Source organism: Oncorhynchus keta, chromosome 28 (assembly GCF_023373465.1).
Source record: "Oncorhynchus keta strain PuntledgeMale-10-30-2019 chromosome 28, Oket_V2, whole genome shotgun sequence".
NCBI classification, from domain to species: Eukaryota; Metazoa; Chordata; class Actinopteri; order Salmoniformes; family Salmonidae; genus Oncorhynchus; species Oncorhynchus keta.
The window spans coordinates 22,481,308-22,501,348 of record NC_068448.1 but is presented as its reverse complement, the minus strand read 5'-3'; the positions used below and the strand labels follow the sequence as shown (position 1 = coordinate 22,501,348).

Below are 20,041 nucleotides of genomic sequence, written 5' to 3'. Positions count from 1 at the left end.
ATAATATGGACTTTGTCTTTTACCAAATAGGGATATCTTCTGTATACCACCCCTACCTTGTCACAACACAACTGATTGGCTCAAACACATTAAGAAGGAAAGAAAGTCCCTAAATTAACTTTTAACAAGGCACACTTGTTAATTGAAATGCATTCCAGGTAACTACCTCATGAAGCTGGTTGAGAGAATGCCAAGAGTGTGCAAAGTTGTCATCAAGGCAACGAGTGGCTACTTTGAAGATATATTTTGATTTGGTTTTTTTTGGTTACTACATGATTACATATGTGTTCTTTCATAGTTTTGACGTCTTCACTAATATTCTACAATGTAGAAAATAGTAAAAAGAAAGAAAAACCCTGGAATGAGTAGGTGTTTCCAAACTTTTGGCAGTTAGAATATATATATAATATATATTTTGCACACTTGGCATATATATATATATATATACACATATATATATTCTACCTAGATATATATACCTACCTAGATATACATATATATATTTTACCTTAATTTTATCAGGAAGTCATAGTGAGACCAAGGTCTATTTTACAAATGAGCCCTGAACTACATAAATAACCGAAAATACAGACATCAATATATAAATACAAAATGCAAGCAGAAAAAAGAGACATAAAAAACAGACACATTCATCAGTGAAAATTGGTCTAGAGGCTTAGAATTGAAAGGGTCTCCATTCAAGTCAATGATGGCATAATTGGTGGACTGGCATCCATTTTGAGTGTACCCATGCCTAGGTTTAAGATGACAAAGGTTAAGACAACAAAATTCTAATATCCCAATACTCTTTGCAACAAATGGGACCAGCTTTGCTTGTTAGCAACAGCGCTGGCAGTTAGCAATGGCACTGGCAGTTAGCAACGGCGCTGGAGCCAAACCTGTATATTTTTGACCTAGACCCATGCCAGGAAGGAAAGCAGGAAGTGTACCCTTCAATCTGTGCTTTTTTTAAAAAAAAAGCTATTTTTTTTATTAACAACAAATCAATACAGAAAGTACATGAGGGAGCACAAGTATATACAGTGGGGCAAAAAAGTATTTAGTCAGCCACCAATTGTGCAAGTTATTTTTTATTAGTAGAGTATTGAACGGTCTTAAAATACAGTTCCATTTATTTTTGTAGGGTAAGAAAATTTGTTTTTTTGTTTGTAAATGTACATTTGTGTATATGAAATTTGGCCAAAAGAATAATGAAATAAATTACATAAAAATGTTTCAGCTTATTTCTATTGTATGTAAAGAATCCAAGCAGTACATCTCTCCACAAGTGTAAAATCTTCATAAATCTTCATAAATAAATTATAAACCTTCTGATGTCTTGCCACAGTTTTCTTTCATGAATACAATGCCAAAAAAGATGCAACACTGTTTCTGGGTGGTCATTACAAAAGGAGCTATTTGAGTTGATGTTTTCCTTAACCTTCTTCATATGGTGGTTGGCAGGATAATATTTATGAATAATTTTAAAGGAAACTTCCTTCATTTTGTTAACAATGTGTGTGGCAACATCCAAACTTTTTTCCAACAGATATTATCAATAAATCCATTCTAATAAGACATGACATAAATAGATACAACATCCTGCTGAAACAAGGTTCGTATTGCTCTGTTGTTGAATGGACCAAAAGAGAAACAAATCTTTCCTACTGATGAGTCAACAGGGTCAATAGAAGGTAGGCTCTGAGGGTCAGGTCTTGACACGTTCCTGAATAACAGAGCAACACCTGAGGGAAAGGCATCTAAAATAATTGCAAAATCTTTAGGTGTTAGAAGGACCTTGTAAAGTGATAAGAATTCCTTAAAACTGAGTAAAAGACCCTCTGCATTTACCAGTTGGCTCACCAATAGGATATTATTTCAGAATCAATATTCTAAAAACAAAGAAGTATTTTTAAACAATATATCCCGATTATTCCATATATAATATCTGTGTGGAGAAAAATTGTGTTTATACATTTTTATTTAATTTAACCAGGTAGGCAAGTTGAGAACAAGTTGTCATTTACAATTGCGACCTGGTCAAGATAAAGCAAAGCAGTTTGACAGATACAACGACACAGAGTTACACATGGAGTAAAACAAACATACAGTCAATAATACAGTATAAAGAAGTCTATATATGATGTGGGCAAATGAGGTGAGATAAGGGAGGTAAAGGCAAAAAAAAGCCATGGTGGCAAGAAAACCTGACGATGAAAAGCAGAAAATTTCACTGGAATTTTGTCAATATTATAATTGCAAAACAACATGAAGTTAGGGCCACCAAAAGTAGAGAAGACATGATGAGGAATAAAATTCCAGATAGAAGTGGGTCTTCTTAGGAATTGTTTTATGCAATTGATCTTAAAAGTATTATTTAAAGTAGTAAATTCCAGAAAATTCAGCCCACCATTCTCATAAGCGTACCCTTCAATCTGCACTGTGATTTGTTGAGTCAACTCAACTGACATTAGAAAAAATACATTCCATTACATGAGCCACATCAGTTAGCATTATTTGAATGAACATTCTACTTTATTAGCATGGCAACCCAGCATCAGTTTATAGAACATTCCAAAATACCCTGGAAATGATTCCATCACAATACCAGGCAGCCATTGTGAGTGTACCCATGAGTTCACCAGTGAAATTGCCAGGGTTAGAGTTTCAAGCATGTTATATTCATTATATGTATATGTTTAGTACACTGACTGACCCATACATTGCAGAGTGTTATTCACCTACCCATAAACAGAACTCACTGATACACAGTCCCCAGCTGAATGTAATGGAAAGCATCTATCTTCATCAGGAGACCATGGGGAGGACAAAACAGTACTGTAAACCCATGGTACCTTGAGATTATATGTTTAAATAAGGGCAGAGCGATGTATTAGAGAGGCATAATTGCTGTATGATGTTTACCTTTTGAATATCATAGTGAAGACCCCGTGCGGTGAAGTTTGGGATGTAGTAATATAGGCAGATACCTTCAGGATTCTGTCAAACAAGAGCAGAAAATGACCAGTATGTGGTAGTGTATTGGCAGTTTAGTTAGAGCACACAAACCTTGTAGTTCTCGATGAGGAAGTCTGGCAGTGTTATAGATCATGTTGTTGAGGGTGTTGTAGTAGAAGGCCATGGTGTAGTCATAGTCAAACCCATAGATGTCCACCTCAGCCAGGCTGACCTCATTGTTTGCATAAATAGTGGAGGTGTTGAGCAGGTTACACACACATCTGGTGGTATCAGGTCTGGGGAGAGACAGCACAGAGACATATTAGAGAGACAACATAGTAGACTGATACTGTGTTTTGGATATCTCAATCAGCATCAGAGATTACATAACCAATGTTCCTTCTGGGCCTCCAGAGTGACACAGGGTCTAAGGCACTGCATCGCAGTGCTTGAGGCGTCACTACAGCCCCGGGTTCGATCCCAGTCTGTGTCACAGCCGACCGTGACAAGCTGACTTTGGTCGACAGTTGTATGGTATTTCCTCCGACACATTGGTGCAGCTGGCTTCCGGGTTAAGCGAGCAGTGTGTCAAGAAGCGGTGCGGCTTGGTAGGGTCGTGTTACGGAGGACGCTTGGCTCTCAACCTTCCCACTTCCGATTCCATACGGGAGTTGCAGCGATGGGACAAGACTGTACTACAAATTGGATATCACGAAAAAGGGGTACAAGTACACGAAAAACGTTCCTTCTAACCTGCGTGGATGCGCAGTAGCCCCGAGACTGCCACGCAAATCTTTGTGAATGCCGCACAGAGCGCAGAAGAAATATCAGGCACCAGATTGAACTTCACTCAACTATTTCGAGTTTTCCCCCTTAGTTAAGACAGTATAGGGCTGTCGTGCGCAATATAATCATGCTCTGATGCATTCTGCTTACAACAAAATCTCTTGCATAGTTTGTTTTGGTATTTTGGCACCGTGCGGCATAACCAATCAGAGCTGCAGTAGGCCTATTTAAATGATAATGCCCTCGAAGCCGGTGTTTGGAGGACCCTTGGCAAGGGTGTTGTTAGCAGCAAACAGTGCCAATATATCGTCCATACACCGGCTTCGAGGGCATTATAATGTTTATACCAAGAAGCCTTATCACTTTTATACAACGGGTTACCAACATTTTCAAATAATGATTAACATATTTTCATAAAAAATATTTTGGTTAATTTATTCATACAATTTCATCCTTCCACAAGATAAAGTCACGTCACAAATCTAAGGTTGCTACCCAAGCAAGCTCGTCGTTTGTTCTATCAGTTCGGTTGCCAGAGACTTGACCCAGTCGTTCAGTCTTTTGTTCTGCATCTATGGATGTGTGTTAGTCATTCGTTCTAAATGTTCCATTGCCATAAAGACTGGCAACATTCTTCTCCCTTGCTTGCTAGTCAACTACGGCTAATTTACAGTCACGTCAAAATGTGCAGCCAGAATGCACAGCAAAGTAGCTGCATTTGCATAAGCTGTTTTCTAGTGAAATTTGTTTGGATACATGCATAACAATGAGCTAATGAGGCACGATTTCGCCTGGCATAGAAAATGTGTTCACTCGTCAGGACACTGTTGTTCAGAGGAGCTAACCAACACCTCAGCTAACACAATACCTTCAAACTGAAGCTGGAAAGACTGCAAACTAGCTGCACTTTGATTCATTTGATATTTCTTTGAATATATCCATAAAAATTATGCCAGCTGATTCATGATATCTACTGTCTGAGAAACGCTGCCTGCCTGTCTGTTAGATTACTTGTTAGGTATTACTGCATGGTCGGAACTAGAAGCACAAGAATTTCGCTACACTTGCATTAAAATCTGCTAACCATGTGTATGTGACAAATAACATTTGATTTGACTCGACTATGGGACAGCTGGGGATCAAATTTGAATATTGAAACAATGTAGCGAATGTCGGAGAGACAGAGAGCAAGGTTTATATACATTTCAGCTATTGAAAACTAAATGTTAGAAGAAATGTGAGATAATGTTTAGCTGCTTTTTATAGTGGAGATCAACGTTTATAAAGTGCCTGGCTGAGCTGATGAGACAGGGGATTGCACAGTCAGATGGAACAGAGTAAATAGACATTTTAACATCATATATTTAGCAGGTGGTAACTTGTGGAATAGACACCGTCTGGAATGCAGTTTTTGTTCATACCATTTGCTAGTTAGTGAGTTATTAGCCCAGTTATTGTTTTTGATGTTAGGTCTACATTATGATCAAATAGCCACATTAGCCTACCTGGCCACTGTCAAAACTGTAACTTAAAGCAGGTACAGTCTCAGTGTTTACAGTCAACGTGCTCTGGAAGTTGCACAGAATTTTCAAAGACCTGAAATTTGCTCAGTGCCAAAAAAATAACATAACTACAGCTTTATACGATTTAAGGACTTACATTTTCGGTACTAATCAGTTTGAGGTGCTGCCAGCCGGAGTGCACAATGACTATGTACCTGAAGCAAAGAACAAAGTTTAGGCAAGCAACAACAGGATTACAGGGAAGTCATATGGGGTAAGACATTTGAAACACTGTACAGGATTTGAAGAGGCAAATTTACTTTTGCCAACACACAAAAACAAACAGCAGAATGTGTTTATAAGATAGATCACTGGACCAAAAAGTTTAGCAAAATTACTGACTTATTTTGTGTGATTTGTAAGGATTTCAACAATGCATCTTTTTTTTTTGCTCTGTTATTCCTGAGCAATCATATCAGTTACACAGCAAACACAGACTCAGATTAAAAAGATGGCCAACATCAGTTTCCCAATCGGTCACAAAATTCCTGGAATATGACCATGGGGCCACATTTAATTTGGAGCTGCCTATAACAGATAAGTGGGTCACAGCCTTTTAGATAAGACAGGAGTGACAGCAGCTGGCCGTCAACATGATAGATTTCCCATATCTAACTGGTAACCTCATTCTCGAGTCTATCTCTCCCCCTAGAGTATCAAGACCCTTCTTATGTCTTTATAGTGAGAGTTTTGCCAGGAGCGCAACTTTCACTGGGGACATGTCCCCCCCGTTTAATAATTGCAATGTGACACAAAACGAGGCAACGTTGTACTTTAGGCCCATGCGGAAGCCTCCGAGCAGTCGGGTAGGCTGTTTGGAGTGTTCATCCTAAATGATCATTTACAAAATATGTTTATATTCCCCCCCACTTCTAAAACCAAAGTAGCACCCCGGGGTTTTGCTGTGTGTGTGCCGACATAATGATGCTATAATCTAGTGACCAGATAATGAAACAAAATATGCAATCATATGGCTAATGGGTAAATGAGTGTGTCAGACCATGGCCTGCCCTGCAGGGGTTTGGGATTAGTCCTGAGGTTGTTTTGATATTCCCTGGATGAGTGTTAGTTTCAACAATTTGATTTTCTCAGAACAAGACCAATAACTGACAGGACTGCCATCCAGCTGTCATGTTAGACCCACTTTAAAACCTAAGGAAGGATGAACTGTTACAGCACTAGTCTAGAAGAGGATGAACTGATACGATCCTGATGACAAAACTGACATCAGTGGCTGGAGAGTACTGAATCCGTCCCCATCAGCACCCAAATGGCTGTAGTTGCACATTATAAGCGATATATGTCACCATAAGTGGATGCACATTACAAATGATGGGAATCCCTTCAAGTTTAGCCTACCTGACGTTGAGAGTGATAGGGGGGATTTCTGACAAAGGAAAACTGAGTTTACTCTACTACTTATCGTGCACAAGCCGTTTCCTCTCATTACAACGTGCCCATAAGTATGTCCTATGATCTGCTTTTGGGTCGGTGGAGGAGTACGATCGTCCGGACATGGCTCCTCGGGGCGCTTCTTGCCTTCAACCTAATGTCTGAGCGGCAGGTGTCGAGGAAGCAGCAGGTAAAGGTATCGCTGCCGACCTGTAATTTAATTCACAGCTTTGATCTTTACATTTCTTCTCTCCATTAGTTCAACCATTTTCTTTAATGCACAGCCCAGTGCGATATCCACGTTTTTGCAGGTTATTCTAAGAAAAAACATCAGAACCAATGCATACAAATATACCGGTATTGTTTACAATTACTATAAAAAGGAACCAATGAATTTGCTGGCTGATTACAGATAAATAAATGTGCCGATATAACAGGTTTAACTTCCCTCTACGCCCCCGGTATAGGGAGAAGGGCCCGGAGTTCATTGAACCAATTACAATAAGTTGGGCAAATCCAATGTAACAAATGAAACATCAAATAAATTGGACACAACATGCTTCAAAAGATGCATTACCTCATCATATTAGGGGAAGGATCTTTAAGTATTAATCATAAAGGCAAAGAAAACGTACAGTAAGATTAATGTCATCAACCCAACAATTCCTGACAGTGGTGTTGCTTTATTCTCCATCACACAATAGGTTGTTCACAGGTCAACAAAATTAACTTACTTTACATACACAGAAATTGATGCAGACCATTTGGGCATATTAGGTTCTATCGACAAAATAAAATAAATGTACTAATTCATTTTGTCCCCACATTCAGACGTATGATGATCAGTTACATTTACAAAACACCTACCTGTACAAACACATTTGTTAAAGAGTGAGAAAACGGGAGGGAGGGTTTAAGGACAAAGAAATGTACAAACTACAACAAATACCAAAGAGCCTATTATTAGTTTCCCAAAAAGCTAAACAAAGCTCCATAATCATTTAAAAACTTAACTACACATCTCATCACTACAACAGTGTTCAACATATTTAAAAAGGTGATTTAGTCTAAACATTAAATGACTGGAGCAAGAGGAAAACCAAGGCACTGTTTTCAATATTGGAACCCCCAATTAGCATGATGTATTGACCTTCACTAAACACAGCACAGAAACCCACCTGGACCAAGTTGATTTGAGCCTGTTTTTGTATTATTTATTTTTAAATTATAAAACAAATTGCCAAATCACTAAGGCTACTAGATACAAAGGTGGATGTGCCCCACCGTGGACCCTGCACTGTAGGAGGCTGGCAGTGTGGTCCAGTAGGAACACTATATTAGAAGACCCACGACCACTGCAACCCTGCTGCCAGGAGACGAGAGGGAAATTAATTAGTTAGAATCCATAGAAATATAATTAAACAGATGTCTGTTCTCGTAATTCTATTTTTATGGAACAGTCAACCTTTGAGGCCCTCCTTACTCAGGTCCTGGAAAACAGCAGTCTGCAGGGCCTTCAGTCTCAGAGCTATCTGCATAGTTTGAAATGAAGCATGCCCGTCAAATATCTCCCATCTTTTTGTTAGCTAGTTCATTCAACTGTGATATAAACCTGAGGTGCTGAGGCTACAGATGAATCATTTCCATCAGTGATATTGATCTGCTGACTGAAGGGTATGGCTGGTAGGCCAAAGCCAAACAGTCAGGTAAGTCACAGGACAAAGAGAAGGATTTAACAGTTACCGCCAGTAGAAGATGCAGAGCTAAAGAAATAAACCTCAAAACACCAGAGAGACAGGACTCTTCAGTGTGCATTTAGTATTTCAATTATGATTAGTAAGGCTGCTGTGTTTTAAAATGCCCATGAAACCAAAACGGCACACCTATTCCCTACCTATTGCACTAGTTTCAACCAAATCACCATGAGCCCAGGTCAAAAGTAGTGCACAATACACAGTAGGGAATATGGTGCCATTTCAGATGCAGCCATGGAGGTCACGCTATGCAGCAGTTGTCCAGGGGGGATGCTGCCTGACACTAGAAGAACGTTGCATGTTGCCAGGCAGACTTCAGCATGTTGCCAGGCTAAACGTCTTCACTAGTGTCAAAAAACTTGCAGCAGCATCAAAATGGAATATATTTGCATAAATATACATCAACAGCAGGACAGGGTTTTCAGTTTGAAAGAAAGTGGTAAATAATACTGTGTAGGTCAGAAAAACAGTCCTTTACTTCATAACATTATAAATAAAATCAGAGTATGTTTTCTTCTTTAACTCTCCCTTCCTGGTTGCATGCAGGTAGGCATCTTGGGTCCATACAGAGGGTAGGAAGATGGAAGGGAGAAACGGAAAGGGCAGCCAGTCCACTGGGTCTGATGAGTAGAGTAGAAAGGTCTGGGAGTTGACTCAGGAGGTCTGGGATGAAGAGGATGTGTTTGGAGGAAGGGAAGGCGTTTGTTTCAGGAGGTGGACATGGAGAACACGGTTCTTATGGAGGACTGGGGGGATCGTGACGACTGACTGGTTTTACCGCTGCAGACACAGGGGGAGACAGATACATAAAAGGACATTTAGTAATAAACCGACGGACCAAAACAAAACTGAAAAAGGATACTGTCACTGATCCACAAAGCAGAACAATTGGTTAAGACAACAGGTAAAAAATAAAAATAAAAATAATAAGTATTAACAAGAGGTTATGAGACTGTGGTGCCATCAATAGACAATCAATGTATTTCCATGTCTACTTTCAATAACTTGGGCAACATTCTTGATCCCTTATGCTGATAAAACTCCAAAGGGTCATTGGTTGTGTGAGCGTGATCCTCTGGGCTGTGAACTACGAGCCCTGGCTGGTTGTGGGTGAAGAGGATCACTGGTGCCCCTATAACTAGGCCTACTCAAACGACTCTGTGATTCTGAGCCTGGGGCCCGTCTGGTCCTACTGGACTGACTTGGGAGAGAGAGGGGAGCTGCTGTAAGGCACCTTGGGGTTGGAGAAGATCTTGTGGACACCACCTCTGAAGAATTTGATTTGTAAACAACGTTTTGTTGTTTTCTATGAACAGAAACCTCCAAGGTTGGCTTCAACACTGGCTTAACAGTGCCTTGTGGGTCTAATACGTTGACAGAAGGGATAAAGAGAGACCTGGAAGTGGCCAGATTCTCTATCGATCTGGAATAGGAAGACTTTACTCTGGAGGCAGAGGACGAGGAGCACAAAGTGTGATTGGTGAAAAAGGTATCTTCATGATTAGGGCCTGAAGCCCATCTGGCACCCCTTACATGAGCCCTCCCAAAGACTACGCTATCCAGGGAGCTGGAAGACCCTCTACAGGAGTCAGACTGGGTGTCATCCTGTTCCTCCCAAGGACTCAACCCTGCTCGGAACACATCAGGGACACTACGACTTCTAATGAACGTGGCATCCCTGGGGAGCTTGGCTGCTCTGCAAGGACGGGGAGTGGTACGGGTAGAGGAGGAAGGGGTATATATAGGAGGAAGAGGGTCAGGATGGAAGGAGGTAGTGGTGGAGGAAGACCGGGTTCTTACAGGGCTGGTGTGGAGGCTGTGGGTAAGGGCTCGGAAGTGGTGGCTGGCGGTGCTGGACACACTGTTGGTGAGGACTGGGCTGGAGCGGGGACTGTTCCTGCTCCGTACGGGGCTGTTGCGCCGGGGGCTTCGGCCCGTTTTGGTGCCCAGCTCCTTGGCCCTGACGCGGCGAGGGCTGTTGCCAAGGCCGTGGGGGGACATAGGGGCCTCCAGGTCCTCCAGGCGCTGGGTCAGGGCCAGCTTCTGCTGGATGGCCATGCGGAGCAGGGAGTTCAGGGTCTTCTTCTCATCCTCAGCCGCTGCTAGCTGCCTCTGCATCTCGTCCAGCTGGGTGACATACTGGTCACACCTGGAGACACATGCATGTTAGAGCAACACAATCACACACATTTAGTAGACATGTTAGACAGATAAAAGTTATACAAACTGTACACACATAGAAAACATTATCTGAATAATGTACTGCTCATCATCTCAACAGCTATGACAAACAAACACACAGAGGAAGATGACATAGCCATTTATGAGACAAGACAGACAGTAAGATCACATGGGACAAACCCAAGAGAAGAGAGAAACCCAAGAAAATACAAAGAAAGCAACATTTCATTTCTGAATTTGTTGAATCATAATTTGAGTTTGAGGTACTCTATATTACCACATGATGGCACCATTACAAAACATTTCCCAAATCAAATTTCAGTCAGGGTCTCTGGCCGTAGCAGCAGACTGTAGGCTTTTGCCACACCCTGTATTATAGGGCCTTTCAAACACCAGGCTTAATCAAATGGCAGCTCATTTAATGCCTAGTGAAGAGACAGAGCTTAATGTCTTTCCAGGGGGAAAAAAGCATATTCAGAGAAAATACTCCTTTCCTTGAAAGCCCTTCTGAGCTTGCAGTACTGAACAATCGCTAAATTAACACCCCTCTAATAGTAACACACACATACATTAAAAACAACACATACACATGTGGAAACACTACAGTAACAGTAGCTACAGTATTCAATACCGTACAGAACTGTGCAAGCAATGACAGACACGATCACAAATAACAAATTCCTTTGTCCCACCACACACTAGTTCAGGACATACATGCCAACACTGACAAACACATCTGCCTGCCAACTAACAGTGTATCACACGTGAGGCAGGCTCTGCACAGGTTAACTCGGTCTCAGTCCACTCTTGGTTGCTAGCAGCTTTCCCTAGAGACTGTTGGAGGCGGGGTAGAGGGGGAGAAGGGACCATTGCGTGGAGAGTCTCCCTGACCCGATGGACAGGTCGGTCCAGGCTGAGGCTCCAAACAGAGCAGTAGCACGTGAGTGCTAACCTGCACGTGAGGAGAGGGATTGTGGCGGACTGCAGAGGGGTAATCTGATTAGATGACACTGTAGTGGCGGAAGCTCTAGCATGCATCCCAAATAGCACCCTCTTCCCTACTTAGTGCACTATTTTTGACCAGGGTCCTTAGGGCTCTGCTCAAAAGTAGAGCACAATTTAGGGAACAGGTTCCATTTGGGTCGCAACCAAGCTCTAGTCTACCATGTCATGGAATGTCTGACTGTCTCATCTAAACATGAGCCACAGGAGCACAAACATGACGATTAGCTGCTTAAAGATGGAGAACAATTAGTTCCACTGGAGTGTCTACTGTCAGGTGTAGATCTGCTCACAGCAGCAGAGGGAAGCTAGTCTGTGGATGTGCAGCTGGGTAGAAAATAGGCCTGGAACGCTAATCTCAGAGTAAGCCTAACAGGAATTTGGACATCATGCAATATGTATATTTTTGATTGCAGCACATCACCAATTGACACACACAACTGAAATCCTTTTTGTGTGTGTTTCCTCAGACTTGAAATACAGTGTATTCACTTGTGATGCTGATTTCTGTTTTTAAATTGTTAAACAAATAGAGGTTACTGCACTCCTCCAACTCAGGTCTCTAGATTGCTGTTATTCTTGGTGATTGGGAATATAAAATAGGACAGTATATAAATGACTGTACCGGCTGGCGAACATCACCCTCAGTGAGGAGAAGGTGGCAGCGTCCTCCTTCAGGGCCTTAAGCTCGTTCCTCAGCTTCACCATGGTCTCAGACACCATGCTCTTCTCTGTCTCGTACTTGGTCTTCAGGTTGCTCAGAGCCAACTCTGCTGTCTGGAATAGAAACATTAGGATTCATTGTTACAGCTGGGGAAAATACATCAAGTACATAACAGATGGCAAAGTTCACCTCTCATCTGTTAGTGCAACGCAAATTTAAAAAAAATGGCAGATGGGACATTTTTAGCAATGAAAATATCAACCCTTTATTTAAACAGAAACAAGAAATACAGCATCGACCCTGTCAAAGCAAATTACCAATAATTAACTGGTAAATATCTTAATTCTAAAGTTTACTGTAAGTCGCTCTGGAGTGTCTGGTAAATGACTACAATGTAAATAAAGGCCATATTTACATAACTGTGCTAGAAGGGAACTGTGCTAGAAGGGAACAAAGGTTAACCACACATGTTTTATGATAGAAATTTATTAAAACATCATAGTTCTGAATCTGTCTGAATCTTTGTGGCAGTAGAATAGAAGAGCACCAGACATCTGAATTCAGAGGCTAACCCGTGACAGAGACGCTCGCCTAATCGAGCAGAGATTAGCCTTAGAGTTTGTGTGTGTGTGTGTGTGTGTGTGTGTGTGTGTGTGTGTGTGTGTGAGACAGCGGGAAAGAGGAGAGAAGAGAGCGAGAGAAGGGGTTGACAGAAGAAGGTCAGCCAGGGCTGGAGGCGTACAGAGTAGAGGGGGAGGAAGGAGAAGTGTACTGGAAGATCTCTGAGGAAGACGTCATCATACTCCCTCTCTGACTCAGTCTACACTCAGACCGTCCAATCATGTCTCACCCACCCCTTCCCCTCCCCTTTTGGGAATATCATTTGTTTTTCATTTAAAAATATATATAGATCGCAAACAAATATGAGACAATTGAACGAGGAACATCCCCTCCAGGCAGACTGATGGTTCTAGCAGTCAGAAGACAGACCTTACTGGTGTGGCTATGGGTCAGATACCCAAGGCTTTATTGACAAGCCAAGAAAACAGAACAGGATACACAAAATAGAGAGAAAGACCAGAGGAAAAGTCTGATTGAATGTTCAGTTGTTATCGAGTCAGGACATTATCTAGTGACTCTGGTCTGAGGATTACAGGTCATGGACACGTCAGGCTGAGAGTCAGTCTGCCCCAGACCCTCAATGAAAAAATAGATTCAACCTCTTTTCAAGACAAAAATAGAACTACACCTCATTGATGACCATTTGGTAAGACCAATTACGATAGTCACGTCGGTACATCTTGTTACACAGTAAGTGACCCATCTGAGTCTGATGGTTGTGTGTGTCGTGTGTGTATGTGTGCGTGTTCAACTTGACGTGTCCATTGTAAGACCTTGTTTGTTGTTGTACATTACCTGTTTGTTGGCTTTGAGGACAGTCCTGAGAGTGGCAATCTGTTCTCTCTTGGTGCTGAGGAGAGACTTGAGCTTCAGCACCTCCTCCGTGAGGGCCTCACTTTCCAGCTCCCCTCCACAGCTGATCCCTCCCGAATAGGGCAGCGTGCCCCGGTGGCGACACAGGTCCACCGCCACCTGAGGGAAACAGGCATGACGAGTGCTTATTGCCTTAGTGATGTTATTCAGCATACTTTCAGTTTCACTGACATGATGGAGCACTCAGGAAACACCTGTGTCTGAATAGGTCTTTCCACCGAACTAAAGCAATGTAAAAATGATCCAAAATATCTCTCATATGTAGTATTATTAGTCTACTATACTACAGTTCCCATATATCTGCTTCCCAAATAATACCAAGCGCCAGACATTCTGCTTAACAGCTTTCTGAAAGAAGCCAAATAATACATTCTGTACCGTGGGACCAGAATTCAGCATGGCATACTATGTCTACACTTAAGGATCCAACCCTTGTTTTCAATTTTTGCCTAAAATGACATACCCAAATCTAACTGCATATAGCTCAAGACCTGAAGCAAGGATATGCATATTCTTGATACCATTTGAAAGGAAACATTTTGTGGAAATGTGAAATGAATGTAGGAGACTATAACACATTAGATCTGGTAAAAGATAAAAAGAAACATGTGTTTATTAAATTAACTCTCCATTAAATATGTATGTTTAGTGGAAGACAACATGGCGGCGGCACTCGTACCTGGAGGTGTTTGATTTGGCAACGGATGACAGCCACCAGGTTACGTACGTTGGAGGGGTCCCTGAAGTCCAGCGTGGGGGAGCCAGGGCAAACTGGGGCGGGGGAGGAGCAGCGTGTCGAGGGGGAGTTGTCACGGGAGTCCTGGGGAGTACCAGGCCTACTGTCTCCATCCCCTCCGTGCACTGCTTTCGCAAACAACTCGTTGGAGCGGCGCTTGTTACGTCCGTGATGGGGGTGCAGGTGGTTGGACCTCCCTCCGCTCCCCCCTGACTGCCCCCGGGCCCCGTCGCGGTAGTAGTCCAGGGTGACGCGTTTGGGCGTGAGGTTGTTGCACACACAGATGTGGTGGTAGAGGTTGGCCAGCTCCTCAGAGAAGGCCAGCAGCTCCTCCTGTGCCACGCTGAGATGACCCTCAGAATCAGTAGCCACTTTCCTCGTCGCTCCGATCTCCTTCTCCAGCTCGCTGATGCGCTCCTGGTCCTGCCGGCTGGACTTGATGCACTGGCGGATCTTCTCAGCCAGCTCATGGGCCTCTCCCCTCCATCGCTCCTTCTCCTGCCGGCAGCGCTGCTCCAGGGCCGAGTAACGTTTCCCTGCCTGAGACAGCTCCTCACGCAGCTTCAGCAGCTCCTCGCCGGCCGCCTTCATCCGAGCCTCCAGCACCTCAGCGCTCTTTACGTCCAGCTCATAGTCGTAGTCATCCGCACCGTTCTCCAGGGTCCTGCTGCTGCTGTCCCCCCGGTCACCTGCTGCCTTCCCCTGGGGCAGGATGTGTTTCTGCAGCTGTACGGCCTCCAGCTGCTGGGTCAGGGAGCCCACCTTGTCTTCCTGCTCACTGAAGGCCTGCTGGGACAGCTCCAACTGCCTCTGGAGGTCCTGGACCGTGTTGGCCAGACCAGTCTTATCCCGCTCAGCCTAGAGAAAGAGAGGAACAGAAAAAAGGACTGAAAATCATTGCTTAATTTTTTATTTGGCTTTGTACTGCTAAATATACACTACCGGTCCAAACTTTTAGAACACCTACTCATTCAAGGGTTTTTATTTTTCCTATTTTCTACATTGTATAATAATAGTGAAGACATCAAAAAATAACATATGGAATTATGTAGTGAGTAAAAACCTGTTCAACAAATCAAAATATATTTTATATTTGAGATTCTTTAAATAGCCCCCCTTTGCCTTGATGACAGCTCTGCACACTATTGGCATTCTCTCATCCAGCTTCACCTGGACCAGCTTCACCTGGAATGCTTTTCCAACAGTCTTGAAGGAGTTCCCACATATGCTGAGCACTTGTTGGCTGGTTGAGAGACTCATCTCAAACCATCTCAAATTGGTTGAGGTCGGGGGATTGTGGAGGCCAGGTCATCTGATGCAGCATCACTCTCCTTCTCGGTCAAATAGCCCTTACACAGCCTGGAGGTGTGTTGGGTCATTGTCCTGTTGAAAACCAAATGATTGTGGGACTAAGCCCAAACCAGATGGGATGGCATATCGCTGCAGAATGCTGTGGTAGCCATGCTGGTTAAGTTTGCCTTAAACTCTAAATAAATCACAGACTGTCACCAGCAAAGCACCCCAACACCATCACACCTCCTCTTCCATGCTTCACGGTGGGAAATACACATGCAGAGATCATCCGTACACCCACACCTGGTCTTACAAAGACATGGGGGTTAGAACAAAAAAAATCCCATTTGAACTCCAGGCCAAAGGACAAATTTCCACCGGTCTAATGTCCATTGCTCATGTTTCTTGGCCCAAGCAAGTCTCTTCTTCTTATTGGTGTCCTTTAGTAGTGGTTTCTTTGCAGCAATTCCAACATGAAGGACTGATCCACACAGTCTCTTCTGAACAGCTGATGTTGAGATGTGTCTCTTCTTGAACTCTGAAGCATTTATTTGGGCTGCAATTTCTGAGGCTGGTAACTCTAATGAACTTATCCTCTGCCGCAAAGGTAAGTTTGGGTCTTCTTTTCCTGTGGCTGTCCTCATGAGAGCCAGTTTCATCATAGCGCTTGATGGTTTTTGCGACTGCACTTGAAGAAACTTTCAAAGTTAATGAAATGTTCTGCATTGACTGACCTTCATGTCTTAAAGTAATGATGGACCGTCGTTACTCTTTGCTTATTTGAGCCATTCTTGCCATAATATGGGCTTGGTCTTTTACCAAATAGGGATATGTTCTGTATATCACCCCTACCTTGTCACAACACAACTGATTGGCTCAAACACCAAGGAAAGAAATTCCACAAATTAACTTAATGTACACCTGTTAAGTTAGGGCTCATGCGAATTTTCGCCGCTTTTTGTTAAAAATCGTGCAACATTTCAGCGCCCTGCTACTCATGCCAGGAATATAGTATATGCATATGATTAGTATGTGTGGATAGAAAACACTCAGACGTTTATAAAACTGGTTAAATCACGGCTGTGACTATAACAGAACGTGCGTTTCATCGAAAAGTGCAGGAAAATCTGATCACTGAAAATGGGAAAATATATCCATGCGCCACTTCAACCAATTGTTAAACGTGAACCACATTGCATGGGGCCGAGGTTGCAATACCTACAGCTTCCACACGATGTCAACAGTCTTGTCATTTGTCTCGGATTTGTTTCTTGGTCAAACCGAAACAAGGCAGCGCATTTTTTCCGGTCTCTGGCCAGATGTTTTGGTTGAGGAATATTTGGACACGATATCAGGACGTGGAGCTATTGAATATACATCGCCCCGTGATCATTTTGACAGATTATTAACGTTTACTAACACCTAAAGTTGCATTACAAAAGTATTTCGAAGTGTTTTGTGAAAGTTTATCGTCGACTTTTTTCATTTTAAAAAATGACGTTGCGTTATCAAACTCAGTTTTTTCCTTGATTACACAGTCTTCATAGATGGATATCTAGGCTATATATGGACCGATTTAATCGAAAAAAATACCCATTAGTGATGTTTATGGGACATCTAGGAGTGCCAAGAAAGAAGCTCGTCAAAGGTAATGAATGTTTTATATTTTATTTCTGCGTTTTGGGTAGCGCCGGCTACCGCAAAATCTGTCGTGTTAGGTGACGTTGCAGTATTTTGGGGGTACATGCTATCAGATAATAGCTTCTCATGCTTTCGCCGAAAAGCATTTTACAAATCTGACTTGGTGGATATATTCACAACGAGTGTAGCTTTAACTCACTACCTTGAATGTGTATTTTAATGAAAGTTTAAGTTTTATCAAAAACTATAGGTGGCGCTCTGAAATTCCGCTGAGTGATGTTCCTTCATGGGAACTGTATTCTGCGTCATCCTTAAGAAGTTGAAATGCATTCCAGATGACTACCTCATGAAGCTGGTTGAGAGAATGCCAAGAGTGTATATATGCCATTTAGCAGACGCTTTTATCCAAAGCGACTTACAGTCATGTGTGCATACATTCTACGTATGGGTGGTCCCGGGAGTGTACAAAGCTGTCGTCAAGGCAAACGGTGGCTATTTGAAGAATCACAAATATAAAATATATTTACATTTGTTTAACACTTTTTGGGTTACTACATGATTTCTTCCAGATGTTATTTCATAGTTTTGATGTCTTCACTATTATTCTACAATGTAGAAAACAGTCAAATTAAAGAAAAACCATTTAATGAGTAGGTGTTCTAAAACATTTGACTGGTAGTGTATAACAGAATGAATTACATATTTTCCAGCTATTTAAAAGTGCCACTTTGTTCAAAAACCATTGCTTAAAACAGGTATTTGCTTCATAGATTGTTAAATGTATAGCAAAACATGGCATTTTTAATTTCGAGTTTCCTGACAGATTATTTACTGTACTGTACCAAGAATTCAGGCGACTGCACAGAACACATTCAGCACTAGACAAGTGATGTCAGTTATATATTTCAGCAGGTTGATATTTCTTCTCAGCGAGACAAGAGATATTCTCAGACTGTTAACATACATTTCGCCCTGGAGTGCCTTTTCATCCAACTAATTTATTATTCATGTAGTGGAGCAGCACTGGCTCAACCCACTCAAGTACTCGTATAACACCTGCTGGGCCTGTGTTGAGCAACAGCAACAGCAATACCAAGCCCCAGCTAAGTGCATTATACATTTACACAGTGCTGGACTTGAGCAGGAACTCACTGGAACGTACCGGACCTCACATTTTCTAGTGCTCGAGTCCCTGCACCTCTTACAGAATATTAGCTCAAATGCATTGCACATCAAATATAAACAATACTGGCACTCAAAATGAGTGCAAGCACCTATTTCAGTACAAGTCAAGCATGGCATTTACATACATAATGGAAATAGTAGACCAACGGCAACAAGAGTTCTGAGCAGAGCTATAGGAACGTGTAGGAAAGACTGAGCAGAGCTATAGGAACGTGTAGGAAAGACTGAGCAGAGCTATAGGAACGTGTAGGAAAGACTGAGCAGAGCTATAGGAACGTGTAGGAAAGTGCCAATTTAATGTGCAATACGGTCTTTGTTGAGCCATTTGAACCTTTACTGTCAGTAGCGTCACGAGAGAGACTCATTGAGTGATCCAATTCTATTTGTAGCAGGATGTGGTCTATAGGCGGAAACAGCAAACATAGCAGGTCTGCCTCTCAGTCATGCAAAGCTAACCTGCCTGAAACCTTCATAATCTCATAGAAAGTACAAGCCCAAAGGACAAGTAGCAGAATTAGAGCAGAGCTACATCTAGGCACTGACACTGGTCTACAGGCCATGTCTGTTTCAATGTGGTTGCATTTAAACAATTCTTCACTGAAAGAAAATGTAAACAGATGATTCCTTGAAGTGAGTTAGTATACATTACATACAGAATGTGCCTGCTGAACATAATCATTATAATTCCCTTCTCCCAGCTGCCAATCGTCATGCTCAGAAGCACCTCTCACTCACAAGGCTCTCTCAAATATCTACATTCTTATTAGCCAATGTTCGTCACGTGATCGGGTCCTTCTCACAGGCATCACAGCTCCGAAGCAGGCTAAAAGTGAAGACCGATATCGGGACACAATTGCACGCATCCCTCTTATTGAACTCCTAGGTGCATATTGAAGATGTTAGAAACTGTCCACGTATACTTTGTCAGCCAACAAGATGAGTAGGCCTAATGAACAGCAAAAGCACTAGCCTATGTAAATCTACTATCCCCATAGTGCAAAAGTTGACCTATTATATTGGTCAGCTTATCCTGTGTGAGAAATAAATATTCCAAACATACTCTGGAACAGTTGTGGGACGAGATAGATCCCACATTCATACAACCACTGTACATCAAAAAATATTTTCAAAGAAATGGGGCTGATGCAACAGATCCGAACGTTTAGCTTAAAAAAATGTTGATTAACTATTAGTCCATTTCTTCACATTATAAGCGCTACGATGTGCACGTGGCAGTACACTATTAACGTGGATGTTCCAAAATGCAATTGGCGGTAAAACACTGTTCTCAAAAGTGCACCGCAAATGCGAGCGGTTTCACATGACAGAGTAAAATATCCTTCAGAAATGTTGAAAGATCTAAAGACAACAAGCATGGGTTGTTAATATGAAT

General features: G+C 42.2%; 1 protein-coding gene and 1 long non-coding RNA gene across 2 annotated transcripts in view; both read right to left on the bottom strand.

Moving 5' to 3' along the window:
- Nucleotides 1–1,028: 1,028 nt before the first annotated feature.
- Nucleotides 1,029–5,575, bottom strand: LOC127913253 (uncharacterized). Its single transcript, XR_008085436.1, has 3 exons — nucleotides 5,404–5,575; nucleotides 2,926–3,254; nucleotides 1,029–2,803 (listed from the first exon to the last, which is right to left on the bottom strand). It is a non-coding gene; the product is annotated as an uncharacterized LOC127913253 (long non-coding RNA).
- A 1,786-nt stretch (nucleotides 5,576–7,361) lies between these two features.
- The window catches only part of LOC118360854 (protein bicaudal D homolog 2-like), a 34,693-nt gene continuing 22,013 nt past the window's right edge, over nucleotides 7,362–20,041 (bottom strand). Inside the window, exons 6-10 of the mRNA XM_035740336.2 lie at nucleotides 14,473–15,387; nucleotides 13,716–13,892; nucleotides 12,261–12,412; nucleotides 10,253–10,601; nucleotides 7,362–9,232 (exon numbers count right to left, since the gene is read on the bottom strand). Coding sequence (XP_035596229.2) covers nucleotides 9,227–9,232; nucleotides 10,253–10,601; nucleotides 12,261–12,412; nucleotides 13,716–13,892; nucleotides 14,473–15,387 — 1,599 coding nt within the window. The 3' untranslated portion in view covers nucleotides 7,362–9,226. The remainder of the gene's footprint in view (nucleotides 9,233–10,252; nucleotides 10,602–12,260; nucleotides 12,413–13,715; nucleotides 13,893–14,472; nucleotides 15,388–20,041) is intronic.